The 21,417-nt window shown below is 34.1% G+C and overlaps 1 protein-coding gene across 1 annotated transcript; it reads right to left on the bottom strand.

The window, feature by feature from the left end:
- Positions 1-104: 104 nt before the first annotated feature.
- LOC149423946 (cytochrome P450 4g15-like) lies at positions 105-16,045 on the bottom strand. Its single transcript, XM_089631868.1, has 11 exons — positions 15,974-16,045; positions 14,689-14,908; positions 12,392-12,589; positions 11,876-12,058; positions 8,731-8,800; positions 7,019-7,148; positions 6,176-6,341; positions 3,608-3,720; positions 2,466-2,703; positions 1,953-2,138; positions 105-286 (listed from the first exon to the last, which is right to left on the bottom strand). The coding sequence occupies exons 2-11, from the start codon at positions 14,906-14,908 to the stop codon at positions 114-116; spliced, it is 1,677 nt and encodes a 558-aa protein (XP_089487994.1). The 5' UTR covers positions 15,974-16,045; the 3' UTR covers positions 105-113.
- Positions 16,046-21,417: the final 5,372 nt, after the last annotated feature.

The raw sequence follows: 21,417 nt of genomic DNA, 5'->3' as shown, positions 1-21,417 counted from the left end.
GAAAGACTTGGCTGAAGCAACAACGGTGGTCATTTCTAACACTTTTTGAGGTTATAAAAAAACGATGGAAGTTCTTTCACTCCTAACGTGAACAAAGTAAAACTAACTGTAATTTATACACTTTTTCGAATTCTTGGTTCTATCTGAATTCTGAATCCATCTGTTCTTTTTAAAATAATGTCAGCCTGCAGTTTGAAGTCCTTTTCTGTAAGATCTGACAGGATGCGGTAATTCCTTAGTACTGTTGAAAGCAAAACTTTCAACTTTAGCATAGCGTATTTCCTCCCTGAAAATTAAAATATGAAAATAAGACGAAGAGAAAAACAAAATTCATCCGAAGGTTTACATGCAAGTCCAATAATTAACATTAATGGATGCACGAAAAGGTAACAGGATTATCATTTACATATTTGTAATAAGCATTTACTTTATGGCTCGTCATAATTTACAATAAAAGATATAAATTTGTTTTAGACCACATTAATTTTAATTATACTCTACCGGATTCGGAAGCACCCTTCCTTCGTCAGGAGAATATTAAAACTAACCTATGATACAAAATATTGACAGATATATACACAAAAAATATAATTAAGGTGTTTGAGTGGGAAGTTAACAAAGGGGGGCGGGTAATTGGGGGAATTCCAGCAATAACAGAGCGGTTTACTGGAAATATATCTAGAATGGGACTAAACGATAAATTAATTTGGTTATTCAATATACTAGCGTTATTATTTAGGGGTTTTTTGATTTCAAGAGCTTCTAAGTTATCCAATCTTTTGGTTTTATTATTACGATGAAGAATTTTAACCCCTGTGTCCTTATTAAAAGTATGATTGGTGGAAATAAGATGATTGGCAAACTCTGAAAAATTATTGTTATTTAAACATCTTAAATGTTCCAAAAATAAGGACACAGGGGTTAAAATTCTTCATCGTAATAATAAAACCAAAAGATTGGATAACTTAGAAGCTCTAGAAATCAAAAAAAATCACTAAATAATAACGCTAGTATATTGAATAACCAAATTAATTTATGGTTTAGTCCCATTCTAGATATATTTCCAGTAAACCGCTCTGTTATTGCTGGAATTCCCCCAATTACCCGCCCCCCTTTGTTAACCTCCCACTCAAACACCTAAATTATATTTTTTGTGTATATATCTGTCAATATTTTGTATCATAGGTTAGTTTTAATATTCTCCTGACGAAGGAAGGGTGCTTCTGAAACCGGTAGAGTACAATTAAAATTAAAGTGGTATAAAACAAATTTATATCTTATTTTGTGGATTATCATTTACCTACGCTCTACAGATCAGGTGTCAAAAAATGAACGAGATTTCACGGGTTAAAATCCCGGCAAGGACAAATAAAAATCTACCAATTATAGAATTTTTCCAGAGCCAGTTGTTTCACAGAATTTGAACAATTCATCAAATTTCAAAGTTAATTTTCAAGTTTCGTGAAAGTTCTGTTATTATATCAGTATTGCAAGTAGTTTCACAAATCTGAAATAATAACAGAGCTTGAGTGGAACTTAAAAAACAACTTAAAACTTTAAACTTTAAAAAAATATAATTTTCAAGTTCTGTGAAATAATTCTGTAAATTGAATTGTTCAAATTCGTCGAAAGAACCCGTCCTTAGTGTTACACTGTTGGGAGATCATTTTGCAGTTTCGAAACATTGCCTAGGATTTTTAGCCAGGTTAGTGATCACATTATCTGAATAGCTGGGTGCTTCCCACCCCTCTTCCCATACTTTATAATTTACCCCCTGACTTAATTCATTTTCACAACATTTCACAAAATGGATATGGCGTAGTTCACTGCCTAGAAGTAGTCGGGGCCCTGGTAAGGTATGATTTTATTTCCATGCCTTGGAGGCATTGAATTTGGGGTTGAATTGTTGTTATAAACGAAGAAATTGATGAGTATAATAATAAATATCCTACCAACACAGCTTCTTGGTCCCGCACTGAATGGGATGAAACTGTAATAATGTCTCTCCTGACTCCTCTCCGGAAGGAAGTTATCAGGGTTAAAAACCAACGGGTTAGGGTAGATTTCCGGAGTCCTATGTATCTTATACGTTGTGATGAGGACCGTGGTTCCTTTGGGGATCACTAAGTTTGAGGTTGCTAAAAAACAGAAATATCGATTATTAATAACTTTGCACATTGATTATTAAGGTATTTTCCAAATATACCCAAATAAATTTACTAATAAATGTCTATAGATTTTACTGAGTATCTCTACCCATCAGAAAATCTGATTAATAAAAGGTAAAACATGATATGAATTCATAAATAGTCACAGCTAAAAACGCTAAATTTGCATCACCAATAAGAAAGAAAATTTTACCACTTAAAATTTTCGCATCGTATCACTGGAAAGGTCATTTGACCTGAATAAATGAATGTAAATTGGTTACCATTCTGAAACATCATTAATAATTATTTTACTACCCATCCGAACGTCTTCATTGAGCTGTCTCGCAATGGCTGGCACTGGCGGGTATAGCCTTAATGTTTCCAAGATGACCCTCTCCAAATACTTCATCTCGGTGGTGTCCTGGAAAGTGGCCTCTCTGTCGGAGTCCCCGAAGATCTCATAAAGCTCTTGGTAGACCTTGGTCTGGATGTCCTGATGAATTCCCAAAAGGCAAAGGACGAAACTTGAACCAGCTGCAGTTGTATCGTGTCCCTTTAAAGTTGTGAAAAAAATGTTATTATTTTGATCATTGTAATGTAATGAGAAAGATTTATAAAGATTGAATACCTAAGAATAATCACGAAAGACAGCCTGATAGTTTAGGAAATTAGAACGATAATCATATTAGAGCGCCGTTAAATCACCGTTCGGCTAATAATGTTATCCTATCAATAACGGTGATCATTTCATTAGAGACTTTTAGAGAAGAGATTTAATCCAGAATCAAAAGGATCCCCCCGATGAATGTTGATTCATATAAGATGTTACCAAAGATATACCATTCTTTATCAGAAAGACCATGCATTCTGTGAGTATGATGATACTATATTAGATAGAATTCCAGGCTCTACCGATCTGGAATGATATTGCTATAATCGATATGAGATTATGATATCCAAAATGAGTTCTTTGAACATCTCCGCAGCCTGAATAAATGGGTGGTGCTATTCACATCCTTTCTAAGCAACAAGGGGTGATATTCAACTATTCCCATAACAAAGTAAGTAGTTCATAGTAACTTTGGACTGTATGTACCTACTCCCTCAAGAAGTGACATATCAAAAACATGATAGAGACAAAAAGCATTATGAAAAACAACATAATTTTCACAATAAATTAGTACGCGAATGTATTTAATTGCAACGACACCGCTATAAATATAATAAAAAAACAAAAAGATCCATAATGTAGAATTTACACGATCAATAAATTGACACACGTCAACGCGTGATTAATTTTGCCGTATTTAGTTAGCAACGCATCATATCCGTTCTGTAGACGCGTGGCAAGTGATATTTGGATATTATGTACATAATTTAAAAAAGTTGGCCTTTTAATGATACCCTTTTCTGTCAGTACCTACAAGTACTCCGGTGGTCAAAGTTTTATTGCATACCTCGAACATTATTGTATCCACTTGTTCCTTGATTTCCTGGTCTGATATAACGGCTGTTCCATTATGGGAAGCCTCCATCATAAGGTCCAAAAACGCCAATCTTCGTTTTTCACCTGGTGGAGTACGATAAAGATGTTTATGCATTGAAAAGTAACATGATGAGAAAATTAATCTCATTAAAATAATGCTAAAAGTGGAATAACTGCCAGAAAAAGTTTTGTGTGGGGGTATTAGTGTTTTATGCGATCCCAGTTAATCCCCTGCCAGTTGCACCCCCGGCAGTTGATTCCCTGGATTTTTGACCCTCTGGACAGTTGATCCCCCTTACAGTTGATCCCTCTACCAGTCAATCCTGGGACACTTGATCCCGAAAGGAAAATTTCTGCTGCATGACCTCCTTGGTAAAGTACTAAGTATGCAGAGGGGATGTACGGCCGTACAACAAAAGTCCATGAACTTATATCTTCAGACGAAATCCGAGTGGAAAATCCGAATTGAATGGAAATCCGCAATACAAATATTTTTTCTAATAATAATGCTGTGTCCCCGAAGGAGTATGCAGTGAGGATGGATTGCTTAATATCAAAATACGACATAATTACTTAAGTTTTTACTAATTTTTCATGTTCTCCATTTATTCATTATTTATTTATTTACTGGGCAATTTGTATAGCGCCGCTTTTGTGAGATATCACCTCAGGGGCGCTAGGTACAGCCGTAGGTATGACAAAAGCCTGTATACTTATATCGGCGGACGTCTTAAGTGGAAATCGTCGCTATCGAGTGGAGATACACGATATGAACACGAGAATAGATTTCTCAACTGAGATGAGTAGTATTGTTAAAAAAATATATAAATATATTTTCTATGTTTTATCTAAAATTTGTAAACTTTTAAAGTAAAGAAAACAAAATGTACCGAGGAAGAACATATTTTAATCCAAAAGCACAAAGGATTAACCTATGTATTGATCTATATACCGTATATACCAGTGTACAAGTACAAAAAATCGACACTGTAAATATATTTGTTGAATATCTGAACTTTTGGTATTTTAAAATACTTTGGTGGCATTTAAGACGATTTTAGGTTTGAAATTGGTAACACAAAAAAATATATAAATCCGCACTAGAGCTCGAGTTTGTTAAATAATAAATAAAAGTATTTTTTGTTCTATTCCAGACATATTTCAAGTAAACCGGTCTGTTCTCTCTTAATCACACCTTCACCTTTGTTCACCACCCCCCAACACCTAAAATTTATATGTATCTTAAGTAAGTTCTAATATTCTTCTGATGAAGCAAGGGTTTAGTAAAATTAAAGTGGTCTAAAACAAATTTATTTGTTTTTATTGCTAATTATGGTGAGCCATAAAGTTTTTTACAAAATATGTATGTTTTTATTACATGCATGTTGCAAGTTAAGTATATTAACATACAAATGTTAAATATTATCAATTAATTACTTTTGTCTGGGACAGTTAGTTATGTTGAATGTAAGTAGATCTGAACAGACTGATAAGAATATTGTATTCGGTTATTTATTCTGCTTAGATAAGAATATCTGCTTTTGTTAGTCTGCAGTATATCCTCACAACGCACTCCTTCGGAGACCCCGTATTATTGTTAGTGTAATGTATGGTAAAAAGTTGGGTATTCAAGCGATAGATGGCACTAGTCAGAAAACTTACTCCAGAGTCCGACAGATGTCGCTATAGTGTAGCAATTGCCTGTGGGGTATCCTGGTCAGACTTCAAGCTCCCAGAAATAGAGAATTACCAACCCTCGGGTAATGAACAGTGTAGACAAATCCAGACTTATATTTATTGTAACGTAAATACACGAAATTATAGTAAAGAACCTTTTACTTCTTCACAAGAGTTCCCAACACAGAAATCTGCTTGTAAGCAGAGATATAACAGTTAGCAAAAACATTCGTAAAGCGGATTTCCACTTAAGACGCCTGCAGGCATATATAAATATTTCGACTTTCGTTAATCCTGCGGCTGCATATCCTATCTGCAATTAGGTACCTACAGCGTGTTTTCCCTAAGCCGCACTCCTTTGTGAAAACGGCATTATTGTTAGCTAAAATAAAGACGAGTGCAGACATCAGTATATCGTATTTTTTATACGGCCGTATATCCACTCTGCGTACTTACTTCACTTGAGGACGTACAGCAGAAAACGGTCGGCGGGCAAACTGACGGGGGGCCAACTGTCGGGGGATCGACTGTCGGATCACAGTTTTTTGTAACATCCTTGAAGCTCATCCTTATATATTATTGTCATGAATTTTAGAAGTAGATTCTCAGAGTCAGATATACCACAAGTTGTATGCATTAAAACGTGCGCGCTTTTCGTAAAAAAGGACGTTTAATCCTTATTTCATGTTGATATTATCCAAAACACTGTTTTCAGCATTACTCTTGACTTTCACCACAAAACTGAGCTAACGCTAGATTGTTAAACGTTACCATCAAAGGAGAGTTTTAGCGAAAGATTACTCAATTGAATTTTTTTTACTTTTCATTTTCAAGTAAAATTCTAGATGATGGGTATACTAACCTACGTCATTTTCGTCGATCTCGTCTAAATCGTCCCTCAATCCAGTTTTTTTGCCATTAATAAGTGGAATTCTATTGGTTTCTGGAACATTTTTCAAATTACCGTTTGTGATTCCGTTAGAATCAACTGTTCGTGATTTATATTCCTCCTTTCGTCTTCTGAAAACCTGTAAAATATTATAGTCGAACAAAATCAAAAATTTCAGTAATTCGTGAATTATTTTAAGTACGATTCCTGTTCCAATTAAGGATAAGAGATGGTTCTTAACCTTAAAATTGACGATTTTTCGCTGTCATCGTTAGCGTAAAATTCGTTAATTTTAAAGTTAAGGACAATTCTGATGTCATCCGAGACAACTGAAATTGCATTAAACAAAAGTCTTCAAAAATGTTAAGGTTGCGGAGAATTCCGTATCCTTAAATAGAACCGGAATCGCCGAATAATTAACTTTGTTCAGTAATGAATAGGGTTTATAGTGCCAACGTGTTTACAAAGGGTGACCGGAATCGAGAGCGAAATAATTAAAGATGTAATAGAGGAGAAGTTAATAAACAAAAAAGTTTTCTTAATACTTTATCTTTCTTAAAATTGACTGAATAATATTCCATAAAATTAGCCAACTCAATGGTAGGGTTGACGTATCAAAGAATACGTTTTTATGATACGATAAACACTTTTTGCTCATTACTTGGCTGAATAGTACACAAAAAAAATACTAAAGCTCCCGCTTAGGAGATTGTTTGTTGCAGAGATATTCAGGTATTCCGCAATATAATAATTTCGGGCGTAAATTTGCCAGTCTTCCTGAATAATATAATAATTTGGTTGAAAATATAGTTTTACCTTATCCGTAAGCCCGTGGATAGTATTAAGGACCTTTACTTGAAGATTTGACAGCGGAGAGAAATTATTAAAGATGAATTCAGAACGAAGCCAGAACTTGAAGTGTCTCTGGTGGATGATGTCACACATCCTGCAAACAAATTAAAAAAATAATCAAAACACCATTGCTTTGTCGTGAGATCCTGACTTTTCTCTACAAGATCTAAAAGTTGTTTTCTCTATTTAACTAACTAATTTACCATCACGCCGTTGTCAGTTGTTAGGCAGAGAGGACGAACCGCCAAACAACTCGGTCTTGGCACATACTTCTTGTCTCATTCACATTCATACATCGTATCATAAATACTCTTGACATGGCCCGACTCGAGTATCTGATTCACTTGATCGTGCCGTGTCTTCCTAGGGCGTCCCCGATTTCTGCAACCATTCGCATTCGCATCATATATTCTCCTTATACTCCTCTCATAGCTCATTCAGCTTACCTACGCTTACTTACGCTTATCACCCTTGCAATCATTTCTCACACGATCATACATTGCTTCAATACACATGCGCCTCGGGGATCTCATTTCAACAGCATTCAGTCTACTTTCATCCTTTCCCTGCCAGTTCCAAGCCTCACCTCCATATATCAGGGTAGGTACAAGCACTCCATTGTGGACTGCTAACTTCGCTTCTTCGGACAATTTTTCGTGGTCATCATAAATTACAGGGAAGATTACAAATTTAGGACATATTAAAAAAATCTATTAATAAGTATGTAGTAGCAATAACAAGAAATAAATGAACATTGAAGATGCAAGAGGTAACATTGTTGTATTATGTTCCGTTGGTACAACTATAAAAGGTTCAGGTTCAAAAATGTTCAGAAGTATAAAAAGGTCAAGTGGGCAGTTTTACTATTTTGTGACACGCATAAAAAATAGTTGAACTTTCTGTAAGTGACGTGGAAAATGTCAGTGGAGCTTGGCGCGTACTGATAGGCAGAAGGATCCCTCACGAATATACTTGTGAGGTACGTATAAGTTAACCTCTTTTAACATTTATGAATGAGATTATTGAATTAAGAAAGTACGTCCACCTCAAATATTGATGTTTCGTTTTTTAATATTTTTAAACTTAAAATATTGAAAAATATATAACGTTGGCCAAATAATGTTATTTTTCATATAAATATATTTCTAAAATCATAAGCACACAAGACGATAAGAGCTAACCCAAGATTAATAAATAATTAAAAAATACATGTAAATAGTTCTTTGTGATATCCGAGGATAAGGTATATATAGAGTATAAGTATATACAGAGTGGAGCAAAAGTAATCACCCTATTCAAAAATGCTGTAACTTTTTCAAATGGCGTCAAATATCAATTCGGTTTTGACATTTGTAAAGTAAACAAACGCAGAATACAAATCGACATGAATTTGTTTACTATTTCAACAAATTTCACAAACAGTACCAAAGTTTATCATAAAAAAATTACAGCAAAAGAACATCAGGTGATTACTTTTGCACCATCCTGTATATATGGTATATCTTCTTTTCGTTAAAAAAATAACATTGAAATTTTTTTTCATTGTGTACATTATGTGCTGTACAGCGGAAATAATACAGTTTTTTAACAGTACTATCATGTAGAAATACCTACATAAGATGCAGCAATTTACCCCGGACACCCTATATCCCATACCTTATTAAAATTATTCTTACTTCATTACAGCCATGGCGTAATCAAATCCAGCATTTTCATCGGTTTGTTTATTTACTCCCATTACGGTTTCTGAAAATAAAACAACATGGTGTTATTATCTATAATATCATCAAATTACAATCCGTTTTCAAGGGGATAAAACATTGGTAAGACTTATCTAAATATTCCCATATATCAGAACAACTCTAAAATCTTCGCTAAAATCTCCTAAAGGAATCTAGTTCAGACTTTGCTAGATAGTATTTAGGTCAATAAGGAATTTGAGTCCATTTAAAAAATATATCTATGTCCACATTCAAACTTAATTAGGTGTATTTTTTTAAACTGTGTTGTCATAGTTAAATTAATTCTTCAAAACGACCACAATGCGAGTGGTAAGAGGTAGGGGGTGCTTGACGTCATCTGTGTTCTGCGCGTCTACCGTGGGTAGTACTGGGAAGGACATTTTGTATGTAGATTTTCTCTATTTTCGTTAGGGAATTCCAGTTATATTTTTATCAACCGTCTAACTAACCGCCAAGGGTATTTTTTTAAATATCGAAATTTAACAAAACATCGCAGGACATTGAGGTTTACGCGGTATTGTGTGTATACCTTCCTACAATTGTCGTAGTACAGTTTAACGTATGTGACGCCAGCTGGGGTAAACCATTGCTTTTACGTAAATTTGATGCGAGTTTCTAGTTTCTACTTGTTAGAAAAAATCAACCCAAAGCTATTTATTTAGAATAAATAGATAATTAATACTATGTTTTACTTTAAAACGCAAGGGAAGCGCAGCATCCAAAGCATGTATGAAGGGACAGCATCTGGTACCCGTGTAAAACATAGTATGTGCCTACCTACCAAGCAGACGTGTGACCGACACTCTTGGTCATAAGATAAGAATCAATCGCGTTATATATCAAATACACGAACAGATTTGTTTAAGTAAAGGACGAAAAAAGTCAGTATAATCGTTTAAAACATATGTTTACTCGTCGCTCCTTTTCTGGAGCACTTTTGAAGCTACGTAGATATCGCGCACGGGGACTTCGCCCTTGTTCCGTTGTGTTATTGTGTTGTGAGAATCGGCTATTTGGTAAAGTTTTTATCGCATGTCGCCTGAAACTAATTGGAGTAAAGATCCAGACTTGCTTATTTAGTGTTCTACGGAATCTATAAGTCCATACTCAAAGTGCAATTCTCGCATACACATGGCGAGCACGTTCGTTTAGTCATTTCATTTTTTGGCAATTAAACAGACAGTCGCTGGAACAAGATCTTAATTAAATTTATCGATGTATTTTGTGGAGTTCAGTATGTATTAGTGTCAGGAACACGACTGGTTATCATAAATAAAGGAAGAAGATGGGAAGTAAGACATTTACATTGTGTTTATGTATTCTTTCTCCGTAGGCACATTGATACTGTAAGATGTACAAGTAGAAAGGATTCACACAGGAAACAGAATTTTTTATTTTCCTACAGCTAAACGTTGGCATACATTATTGTCATCATCACTTTTCATAAAATAAATTAGGCAGATTATAAAAAAAGCCTAAAACATGAAAAGAGAGAGGACATACAATGGTAGGTACATTATGTCAATTTTCAGCTTGTATACTTTTGCTTAAATTGAAGTAGATGCTTTTAAAATTCTGGTTTGATTATTGTTATATAATAATGATGTGTTTAAACCTAACCCAACCTAACAAATACTTCATTTTAATACTTATAATATTGAACTGAACAACAACATAACAAAATGGCAATGAAATATTAATGTATCTCAGAAAAGGTTACACCTAGTAAGTAATGTAAAGTATACGATTAAATTAAGTATCAAATTATGTATGGTGATATTTTGTGTGAAACTGTAAATTAATATTTCAATAAACGCCGAAAACAAAATTTACAAAATTGAAACTAAAACTGATTTAGAGTTTGTCCGTTCCATTCACGTTTATAATATTCCACAGAAAATCCAATAATGTTTTTATTTCTTAAATATGCCTTTTAGTATGGATAAAGAGTGTTCAGACATGTGACCATTCATGAAAAAACTTATTTCAGCATGTTATTCAAACGAATCACTCCTCTCCCCCATATGGTTACCTTTCCACCAACGTCATAATACATATTACCATATTATCTTTAGATACACTTTACGATGGTCAAATTTCTTTGCAAACGACCTGTGAAGCTATTTACATCTTAGCCTGTCGTCTCACTGGCTCGGTATCGGTACGAAATGACAAAATCCGGAGACCCTGCGCAGAAAAACCCCACAATGGCCGCTCTGCAAATCGTTTGAACTTTCCTACGCACGATCTCCGGTTCTGTCGATTTCGTAGCGTTACCGAGCCAGTGGGACGACGCACAGTGGGCTGAAAATCGCCTTTCATAGACATAGAGACTTGAATTTTGAAGGGTATTTTTTTTGGCTAGAAATGGATTCTGCTGATCATTGCTATGCTATAAAATTTCGTACGAAGCAATTGCGTGTACAAATGAAGGAGTTATCATTTTTTTAAGAAAAATTTGTATGGCACTGACATTAAAAATGAGGCTATCTCTGGAATCATAAGGTTGGCCATTCTATCCTTACACACAGATATACAACTATTTATTTGTATTTTTTTGACGTACTTCGTACGAAGTATGTCAAAACTTCGCAGGATCAGCAGAATCCATTTCTAGCAAAAAAAATACCCTTGAAAATTCAAGTCTCTATGTCTATGAAAGGCGATTTTCAGCCCACTGTGCGACGGGCTCTTGTGTTACCGACAATAAAATGGGTGAAATAAAAACCTAATTTATTTGAAAATTGTTATTGCCATAATATATGATATGGGACCTTTATGGAAGATAGTTATGTTTGTTTTGGATATCGATTTAGCTGCTGGATGACTTGGTGAATAAAACTTTCGGATAGCAGAAGGACAGATGGAGTTCAGCGGTTACCGATTTACTCCCGGAACATGTGACATTATATAATATATTCTTATCGAAATGTTTTGAGTTTGGAGTTTTTAGGATCAATTATCGCCGTATTTAATAGTATATCATAAATGAGGAATTAATGATTCATTTCATGCATGCTGCAAGTCTGAGTGTTTTGGTGTTTGAGGAACATTACAAACAAAACTAATAAAAACTTACCTAAAAGAATCTCCACTGTGCTGGCACTAAGATTGTCATGGACATCGAAAGTCTTGCCTACATTGGTCTTTAGGCGTTCACACAAGGCCTGACTTTTCTTATTGAAGACACCCATAAAGGATTTCAGGATGTTAAGATGGAAAGTTGGAGCAATCATTTTGCGGTGGGCTCTCCATTTGTCTCCTGTAAACAACATTATATGAAAATGAAATAATTTGTATACAGTACTTTTAATTAATAATAATCTACATGTTTCAAAGCCTATGGTTTCTTCATCATGATAATGAAAATTAACTTTAAAATTAATTTTCATGTAGCCATTGGCGTTGAAACATGTAGATTATTATTAATTAAAAGTGATGTATACAAAGTATTTCACTTTCGTACAGTTAAAATGACGCCAGTAAACTATTGAAGAAGAAATTGTTATTTTATGAAAATGAATATAAAAATTAACGCCTGTTTTTTTAAACAAGTTGTAGAGGTATTTGTGATAGAAAACGTATTTTTTCGTACCTGTACTAATCAGAAGTCCATTTCCCAGCCACGGTTTGAAGAACTTGTACTCGTCGCTCTTGTCGATGTGCACTTGGCTGGCTAGGATAACCTCGACATCCTGAGGGTCCGTAAGGAAGACCACCAGATAGTAGCCGAGCCACGCTCTCACCACCGGGCCGTAACCCTTGTCCAGGTCCAATAGGGTCTCAATTATATCTGGGGAAAATACCTTGTTGTTAGCATTGTGTACTGAAACATAAAGGATCCATAAATATGTTTCATTCGCATGGCAACATTTTGGTAAGCACTTCATTAATTTACAATAAATGGGCAAAACCAATGTTTTCATTCAGGCAATGGTATGTTTATTGTTTACTCTCTATGCCATTTTTCTTTAACTACAACTTTTAATACTTATACTAAAAAAAAAGAATATTAAATGTATACATCGGGCTGATTAGGTTTTTTACAACATTTACACACGTGGCCTTAAAATACATGTCAACTAGATTCTTCATAGTTCGTTTAAGTTTTTCAAAAAACGTCGCCTTAAAAATTATTAGCCATAACTTATTTTTATTAATAACCTTCCCAACTTATTGAAATTCAGAATGCCATTCTGTACACACACTATGTACGGGCGTCGTAAATTCCAACCTAAATTGAATGAATTGTTCACATATTCGTAGCTTCTTCGGTTGCTTGATAATAGCATCATTTAACAGCAAATTTATAATACCTTTTACATTACAAACATAACACGATTACCAAACAACAATTGCCTAATATTAGGTCGTACGCATAATATTCATATGTTAATATTCATATGTCTGTGGTGGTACGTAACACAATGCACCCGCGAGAAGAATATCTCATTTGTCAAGCAATCCGAGACAGAGATACTTTTTGACGTATATCGGATATGGGAATCGATTTAATATCGATGAATTCTGACCAATGGCGTGACGCTTTTATATCGATGAATTCTGACCAATGACGTGACGGCTGAGGTTTCAAATGATTTTTGACAGAATCGATTCCCCGTTCGATGACGTTTCAAAACGATTGTCTCGGACTAAGTGATGTTTTTTGACACAATCGATTTGTCCATGACAATGAATCGAAATATTTTGATAGTTAAAAAGATCGAGTAAATCATCGATGATTCATCGATTGTGCCCATCGCTAATCCTGGGTTCAATTCCTAGATGTAACCGTAATCTTTTTATTTTTCTGTGTCTTGTTCTGTTTCTTGTTTCGTTTAGATATATTAGTATTATCTTCTTATTTAATGATATATTACATTGATGGGTATAACCTTCAAAATAAGTAAAACATAAAAAGTTGTGACTTGATATTATAATAAATTAAAAAATGTACATTTGACATTAATCACAGAACAATAATTATAACACATATAGTATAATTAATACATATAATGTAAGCTGTAACCTTGCACGTCATGATTAGTTTCTTAGAACAGACATTACTGCCTAGTTAGAAGCTAATGTTGACTGGAATAAAGGTATAAGCGTTACACCTATAATGCAGATTATTCTTGACGCACATTGTACTTATCACACATTCAATATCCATGTCTACATTATTTGGCTTAATTCTGTAACTTGTAATTTTCAGTCAAATATCAAATCAACCCGTAAAAAATAAGAAAAGTTTTTTGCTTTATAATATATAATATACCTGTTTTTATTAATAGTAACAAAATATTTCCCCAGGGACTGGAGTCAACAGCGCTATAACTGAGGCAAATCCCAATTGGGTAGGACCGACACTTGTTTCGTTTATTAACAGATGTAATGTAAACCAATTTGTCCGGGCGTGTATACGTGATTGCCACCAAAAGTTGAAAGAATGCATTGTCATCGAGAACGTGTCTATTCGCAGAGTTTCAGCTCGATCGGATGTCAGGAAGTGGGTTAATTTCCACATCCAAGATTTGCATTTATTCATTCACGAAAATAAAACCGAAAATCAAATATAATTTTAAAAAAATAAGTGTACCTTGTTACTTATTTAGATGCCTTAAAAATGCTCAAATAGGCACTAACAGATAATATAATCTAATGTCTAGAGTTTTTTTTTTTAATATTAACTCCACACAGGAGGCCTTGAGGAAAATAATATTTCTCAGGGCCTATGTCATCTCTGAAAATAATCTCCCTCATGGACTAAGTCATATGTGAAAATAATCTCCCTCAGGGCCTATGTTATCAGTGAAAATAATCTCCCTCAGAGTCTATGTCACGTGTGATAAATTTTTATGAAAGTAAAAAATACATTTATAACCGTCACACCTTCCGGTCTCTTCCCAGCCAAGAGGAGCGCATTCCCGAAGATGGGCAGCTCCTTGGGTCCCGGGATGAGGTTGCCCAACTTGACCATATGTGACCTCTGCTGCCACTTGTGGTACAGGTAGATAAAGGTCAGGCCCAGCAGCAGGCTGTAGGTCACCAACGAGGAGGTGTGCCACTCCTGCAGGGGCATGCTTTCCACGCCATCCGGGTACATGGACATCTAAAGAGATTATGTCTACATGGAAAACAAACTAAAGAAAATCTTTTTTCAATAATCCCAATAATAAATTTCCACTCTAAGTGGGTCGAGAAGGTTATTTGTGGGAACGCCGAGCGAAGTAGTACAAAAATAATAGTACTAATAAAATTCTTTTTTAATCAGCCTTTGTTTAGAAGTTTAAATGGTATACACTGGTCGGTGGCTGAGTTGCCATCGCGTTTGGGTTCCACCGAGGCGTAGTGTGTTGAATTCCTCGGCTGTCTAAGTCCTCCATCACAACACAAGCAATGTTTTTCGCTTACTGTGGTGGTAGTAGGAGATTTTCAAATATTGTCAGGTTATTCGTAACCCGGGAATGTTTACATAAATAAGGCTTCTAAATTAATATATTGTCATTATAATATCTAATATTCCTTAAATTTAGAAGGTGTGTACGTAGTGCTGAAATCTTTATAATTTACATAATTTAATTAAATTCTAATGAATTTCTAGTTTCTTTCATCATATATTAATCATATTGATATTTACATGCAACATATAACCAACCTTAATATTTTGTGAAAATTGTTCACTTTTCAGGAGTAAATGTACATTTCCTCCTATATTTTTTGCTGCTTTTTAGCCAAGTGACCAGTGTCAATATCTGAAATAAACAATGTAAACATTTTCACGAAATATAGAGATTAAGTTCTTCTTCGAAAGATTGATTTTAATTCAGTTGCGAGAACATCAACACGATACATACTACCTACCTGAGATTTATATAATGTCTTCAAAGGTTAATTTATTTTACTTATTATAGATTGATACTCTTATTGAATATTATCAACAAGAATAATATTATAAATACTGTCACGATATTCGAAACCTGGGAATTAAGAAAAAATGGAAGTACATTTGATTGTCAACATTATGAAGCGACTGAATGATAATTGTTTGATCCTTGAGAGTCCTTCTAAAACATCCGTGAGATATGAGACGGTTTGATATAGAAACTTAACCTACGCAATATAAGAGAATAATGTAAATAACGCTAGGTATATAAAGTACATAAATGAAACGTACCTTTTCCTGTTTAAGTAATTCAAAACAATAATTTAGTTTAGCTCAAAAAATATTGCAGGGATAATGTTCAACTTTTGAAATGATACTGAAGGTTTTTGTTTATTGATCGTCGTAATATAGACTCCGATACCTCACGTAACGACGTCATAAATGCCTTATTTCCATTTAAATATTTTTCGTTATTTTATCCGTTCATAATACACTGGGATACAAAAGAATCTCCCTAAAATAGGCCAATCATAAAAAAATAATCTTAAAATATTTTTATTTTGTCTAGTATTATTATTTTTTTTTTACTTTTAATATTTTACCTTCAACCGAAGGAAACCCAAACATCGCCCCGGGGCCGTATCCATCGCACACATTTTATATTCAACCGAAGGAAACCCGAACATCGCCCCGGGGCCGTGTCCTTCACCACATTTTATATTCAACCGAAGGAAACCCGAACATCGCCCCGGAGCCGTGTCCTTCACCACATTTTATATTCAACCGAAGGAAACTCGAACATCGCCCCGGAGCCGTGTCCTTAACCACATTTTATATTCAACCGAAGGAAACCCGAACATCGCCCCGCGGCCGTGTCCTCCACCACAATTTATTACTGTTTACAAAAAAAATAGGTTTTGGTAACCTTTAGAAAAATAAAGGTGCAAACCGGAACGTTGGCGCTGTTCCGGGTTCTCAGACGGGATTTGAAAATCTTAATAAACTTTTTTATATATACCTACGTATTTTTCATTAGTTTTAACTTGGGAGGCAGAATGGGCATCATTTTTTTTTCGACATTAATTTGACGTGCGTTCCGGTCTTCGTGCTTGTTGAATTCCGTCACTGGGAGTTCGTCTCGAGGTTGTTTATAGTAAGATGAAAAGCATTCTACGCCACAGTGTAGGGAATATTGTTTTGCGGGGTTAATATTAGATGAAAAACAAAGATTTGTTCTTGATCATGCGGTACTTACCTGATAATGCATTCGTATATGTTATGCATCGATTCTCAGGGCGATTATGATCATAGGTCAAAGATATAAAACTTGTTGTCCATGAAAATATACTTATTTTATATATAAATAAAACGTATTACTTATATTTTAAAGAGTGGTGCAAAATTCACCTGGTCTATATAAAAAAAAATGTGTAGGTACCTACCAATAAAATATTGATACACGAAGAAAACTTTATCCGATTAAAAGCGGGATTGCAGGCTTTAACGAATGCATTGATAGGTTTCCTGATAAACTTTTGGTAAAATGCCAATGCATTGGCGCATGAACACGTGTTTCGATAGTATTAAAGTAAAGTTTACCGGGAAGCGGCCTGCAGTCCCGTCTTTAACCGGATTACCAATAATTCGGAAAGATTGTTAATAAATGAGCAAATATCATTTTCCAATTACTAACTAACTATCCATCGCAGCATTTCTCGGCAGGGATAGGCAGAGACGACAGGCCGCTACACAATTTGTCTCGAGTAAAACAATCCAATTATATTATACAAATAAGCAAGAAACTCAAGAGACACAAGACACAAAAGTAACACAAGAGACATAAGGGACACAAGAGACACAAGAGAAACAAGAGATACAAGAGACACAAAATACATAAGAAACACAAGAGACACAAGAGACACAACAGACACAAGATACACAAGAGACACAACAGACACAAGATAAACAGGAGATTTAACAGAAACAAGATAAGCACAATAGGTACACAAGTGATCACGTAAAATAATTAGCTCAATATATTTTTTAGCAATAGCAGAACAATCTGAATCACTCTATCTTATTATATAATCTACATATTTAGGTCAGGGGGCTAAAATATGTGATATTATTTTTTAATGTATTCAGGTTCAACATTCTAAGGCGTCAAACAATAGAAATTAGGAACATTTATTTCAAAATTGCTAATATACACAGTGTCCGGAAACTCGTAGTACAAGCGGAAAACTAGTGAATCTAAATCACATTTGGAGTCGATTTTGTGGTATATTTTTTTTTTATTTGAGCTTTCGTTTTCGAGTAAATCGAGCCAGAAGTTGATTTTTTTGATCAAATTCTTATAAATTATTACTGAAGATCAAAGTACCCAACTAATTAAAACTATTTAAAAGTAAAACAAATAAAGAAATTTAAAGCATTATTTTGAAATCACTCTTAATTTAATCCGGTGTAATCATAAAATATTTCTGCTCTGCAGGGTTAAAACATCTGTTCTTCTAATATTCATACCTATAGTATGTTGGGTTCTATTAACATATGAACTAAAGAGACGCACGATAGTTTTAAAATACGATTAGTGAAGGAACTTAAGATATCTAGATACAGTAGTGCTCGAACCAACGTGAATAAGGTTGATATTATTTTTTTAATAATTCATTTATTTGTATAAAGTACAATAGCTAATATGAAATATGTCCAACATTGGCTTTAATAACTTCTTGAACTCATTTGGAAATGAAATCAACGAGTTTTTTCAATTGTTGCCTTACAAATTGCCCAGACAATTTCAGGAATTTAAAGGACAAGAATTGCAATCCAAGCAGGTGATATTGCTATAGTTGAAAAAATAAAGATCCGTCTTTGATTTATTGTAAGGTGCGTTACCTTGTTGGAAACTGCCAAACCTACTACTTACGACTACTTCGTAACCCACTACGACTACTTCGTAAGTTCAAGAGCTAATCTATCTTCCAAAAGATTTTTATATTGTGAAACGTGTCACCACAATCTACATATATCTGCCCTAATGATGAACACTACAATGCTGTCCGAAACGTTGGCTAAAAAAAAGCGCGTAAAGAGAAAGCGCAACACAGCATATTGCCCCAAAAAAACTTTTGGACCTGAGAATCTAAAATTTACATCAATTTATTTCATGATAATAATTCTAGTCACTTACGCAAGTTTTGCGTAAGTTTAACTTCCGAAAAACTATTAATTTTCATAAGTTGCACTCGTATTTACACGCACTCGTGAGTAATTTATCAAAAACTTACATAATCCGTACATTTAACCTCGGAATGTAAAGGCCGCCTAAGTGTAAGTGATAAGTTACAAAACAAAATTAAGTTTATTTATTTATTTATTCTTGGATAATTTATATAGCGCCGCTTTTGTGAGAGATCAGCTCAGGGGCTGTATTTGAACTAGAAAGTTGGTTACTAATTGTATTGTTGTCTTGTTTTGAGTTATTGTTTAAAAACAAGTGAATAGACAGCAGAAGTGAATTAAAAAAACTTAAGAAACTTTGTTGTAAGTTAGTTCAAAACGGTGCGACTGCAAATTTGGAACGTTAAAATAAATGAAAAAATAATAATCCTAGCGTTCGGCATAAAGTGAACAGTATTCTAAGCAGATGACCCATTTCTGTTAAATCGTAAGTACCTAGGTCAGTGTTGATTTATGGGTCACCGTGAGTAGTTTATTTATGGGATCAGTATACATTGTTTATATTGTATTTTACTTTAAGAAATTATCTCGTTAATTTAAATATAAAAGCGAATTGTGGGCGAAATATGTGTGTTTTAAAACGCGTTATTATTGTTTTTAATGTTTTGATTTTGAGACTTATCATCGATGCCTTCGACGAGGTAAAAATTAACTCCGACATGATTTAAAAAGTGCAACAATCAATCATCAGACGGACCCAACTGTGCTTGGAAGTTAACGGTGAACATTTTAAATATTTTTTGTGACGTGTTTGTGTTTTGAATTGGAGATCGGAACATCACTACATATTGTGAGTACCTACATAATATGTAGGTACTATGCTAATAATAATTCCTATCCGTTGCGTCGGCGTCTCAGATCGAATGACAAAAAAAATTAACCATGAAATAGACGAAAAATATTTATTTTTAGTTTTTTTTTTTTTAGTGAAAACGCTCAAATCAAAAAACTTTATGATCATTTGGGTTCCCCATGTGGTGTAGATTCTCCAGTTTCCCGATTGTACTACGAGTTTCGGGACACCGTGTATAATGTATTATCAAGGTGACTGAAGTATTTTATGTATGCAAAATTAGATTGGTAAAAACCGTCTAATTTTTAGTGTACGGTTTGTTTCGCAGGATTTAAATAATAATAAATCAAATAATAATACAAAAACAGAACTGGAATAAGAAATTTTATGAATTGTTCAAATCCTGCGAAACAACCCGTCCAAATAAGTTAAAAATATATTTTTGAATAAAAGTAATTCATACATCATGAAATAATTTTGATTTTCGCCATTAGCAAAACAATCTCCACAAATGTTAGTTTATTGAAAAAACACACACACTGTATTTCTTTCTATCAATTGTAATTACAAGATACAACGGTATGCGGTATGAATGTCAATTATTTGCAATCATTTAGGTATGTTTGTAATACATATTTTATACAATAAATACCTTATTTAATGGTCTAATTGTAAATGACGTAAATAGCAATAAAATAATGGTGCTCCCGTGATTTATAATAGATTATAATAATCACTGTTTACGAATAAATAATTTTATAATCAACAGCATTTTCTACCTACACTGTTCTCGGGGGGTCAATTAGCCTATAACATAAAAGGAAAAACACCAGATCTAGAGGTGACAAAAGTGACGAAGATCGAAGAAAACCTCATTGCGAAACGCAGGAACTTTGTACACTTACTAATCAAATTACTAATATTGAATATGGCTAATTTATGATGAATCTCTTCAAATTATTCGTAATTCGGTTAAAAAAGGGATTGATAGATTTCCTAATAAATTTTCAGTATAATACGAATGTGTTATCACGATGCCGAACACGTGTTCATAAAAATTTAAATATTTTATAAATTCGTCATTGTATATTAACCCCGGTAATAACAGAGTACCAATAATTTGAAGAGATTTTTAATAAATTAGCAATACAAATTTTGACCCTCTAACACCATAATTTCCTAGTGAATGGATTGCGTAGATGTGTTACATGTAAAAAATGGATAATGATGTTACGGTTAAGTGTTGTAAAAATTATGTGTAAATAATTACCATACAAGTGTCCTATTTTTGGATCTCGCATTTGCCCAACATTGGCCCAACACGCCGTTGGCCCAATGTGTCCACTTTTCGCCATCTTTGTCACTATTTTTATTATACTTTATATATATAACTTATATTTTGTTGCGTTATTTTATCTCTTTTTCTCATCTATTGGCATTCTATTGCGCACTTTTATAATTCCCGCGCAGTGGCGGCCCTGAGCCAAACGGCGCCTGGCGCGACTAACATTTTGGCGCCCCCTGTAAAAACCAGTAGACGCCTAGGTAGGTGATCACTGTAATCAATAATATTCTAATGAATTGTATGACTGTTGGGTGTTAGGTACTTTAAGTGCCTTGGAAATTGGCCACATAGGGCCGGCCCTGTTCCCAAGGCAACTATGTTTTATTTCTTTAACGTGTGAGGGAGATGTAT

The sequence above is a fragment of the Hesperophylax consimilis genome, chromosome 5 (assembly GCF_061612785.1).
Source record: "Hesperophylax consimilis isolate HC1 chromosome 5, BYU_Hcon_1.0, whole genome shotgun sequence".
NCBI classification, from domain to species: Eukaryota; Metazoa; Arthropoda; class Insecta; order Trichoptera; family Limnephilidae; genus Hesperophylax; species Hesperophylax consimilis.
Note: the sequence above shows the minus strand (reverse complement) of the source record. Positions and strands in the feature narration are given on the sequence as shown.

Bases quoted from the DNA above. Each gene is read 5' to 3' on its own strand.
- LOC149423946 (XM_089631868.1), bottom strand. From the start codon at position 14,908: ATGTCCATGTACCCGGATGGCGTGGAAAGCATGCCCCTGCAGGAGTGG. The intron at 7,149-8,730 runs GTAAGAATAATT...ATTTGTTTGCAG, and splicing joins TACGCCATGGCTGTAATGAA to GATGTGTGACATCATCCACC. The intron at 2,704-3,607 runs GTATGCAATAAA...ACAACTTTAAAG, and splicing joins TGGATACAATAATGTTCGAG to GGACACGATACAACTGCAGC.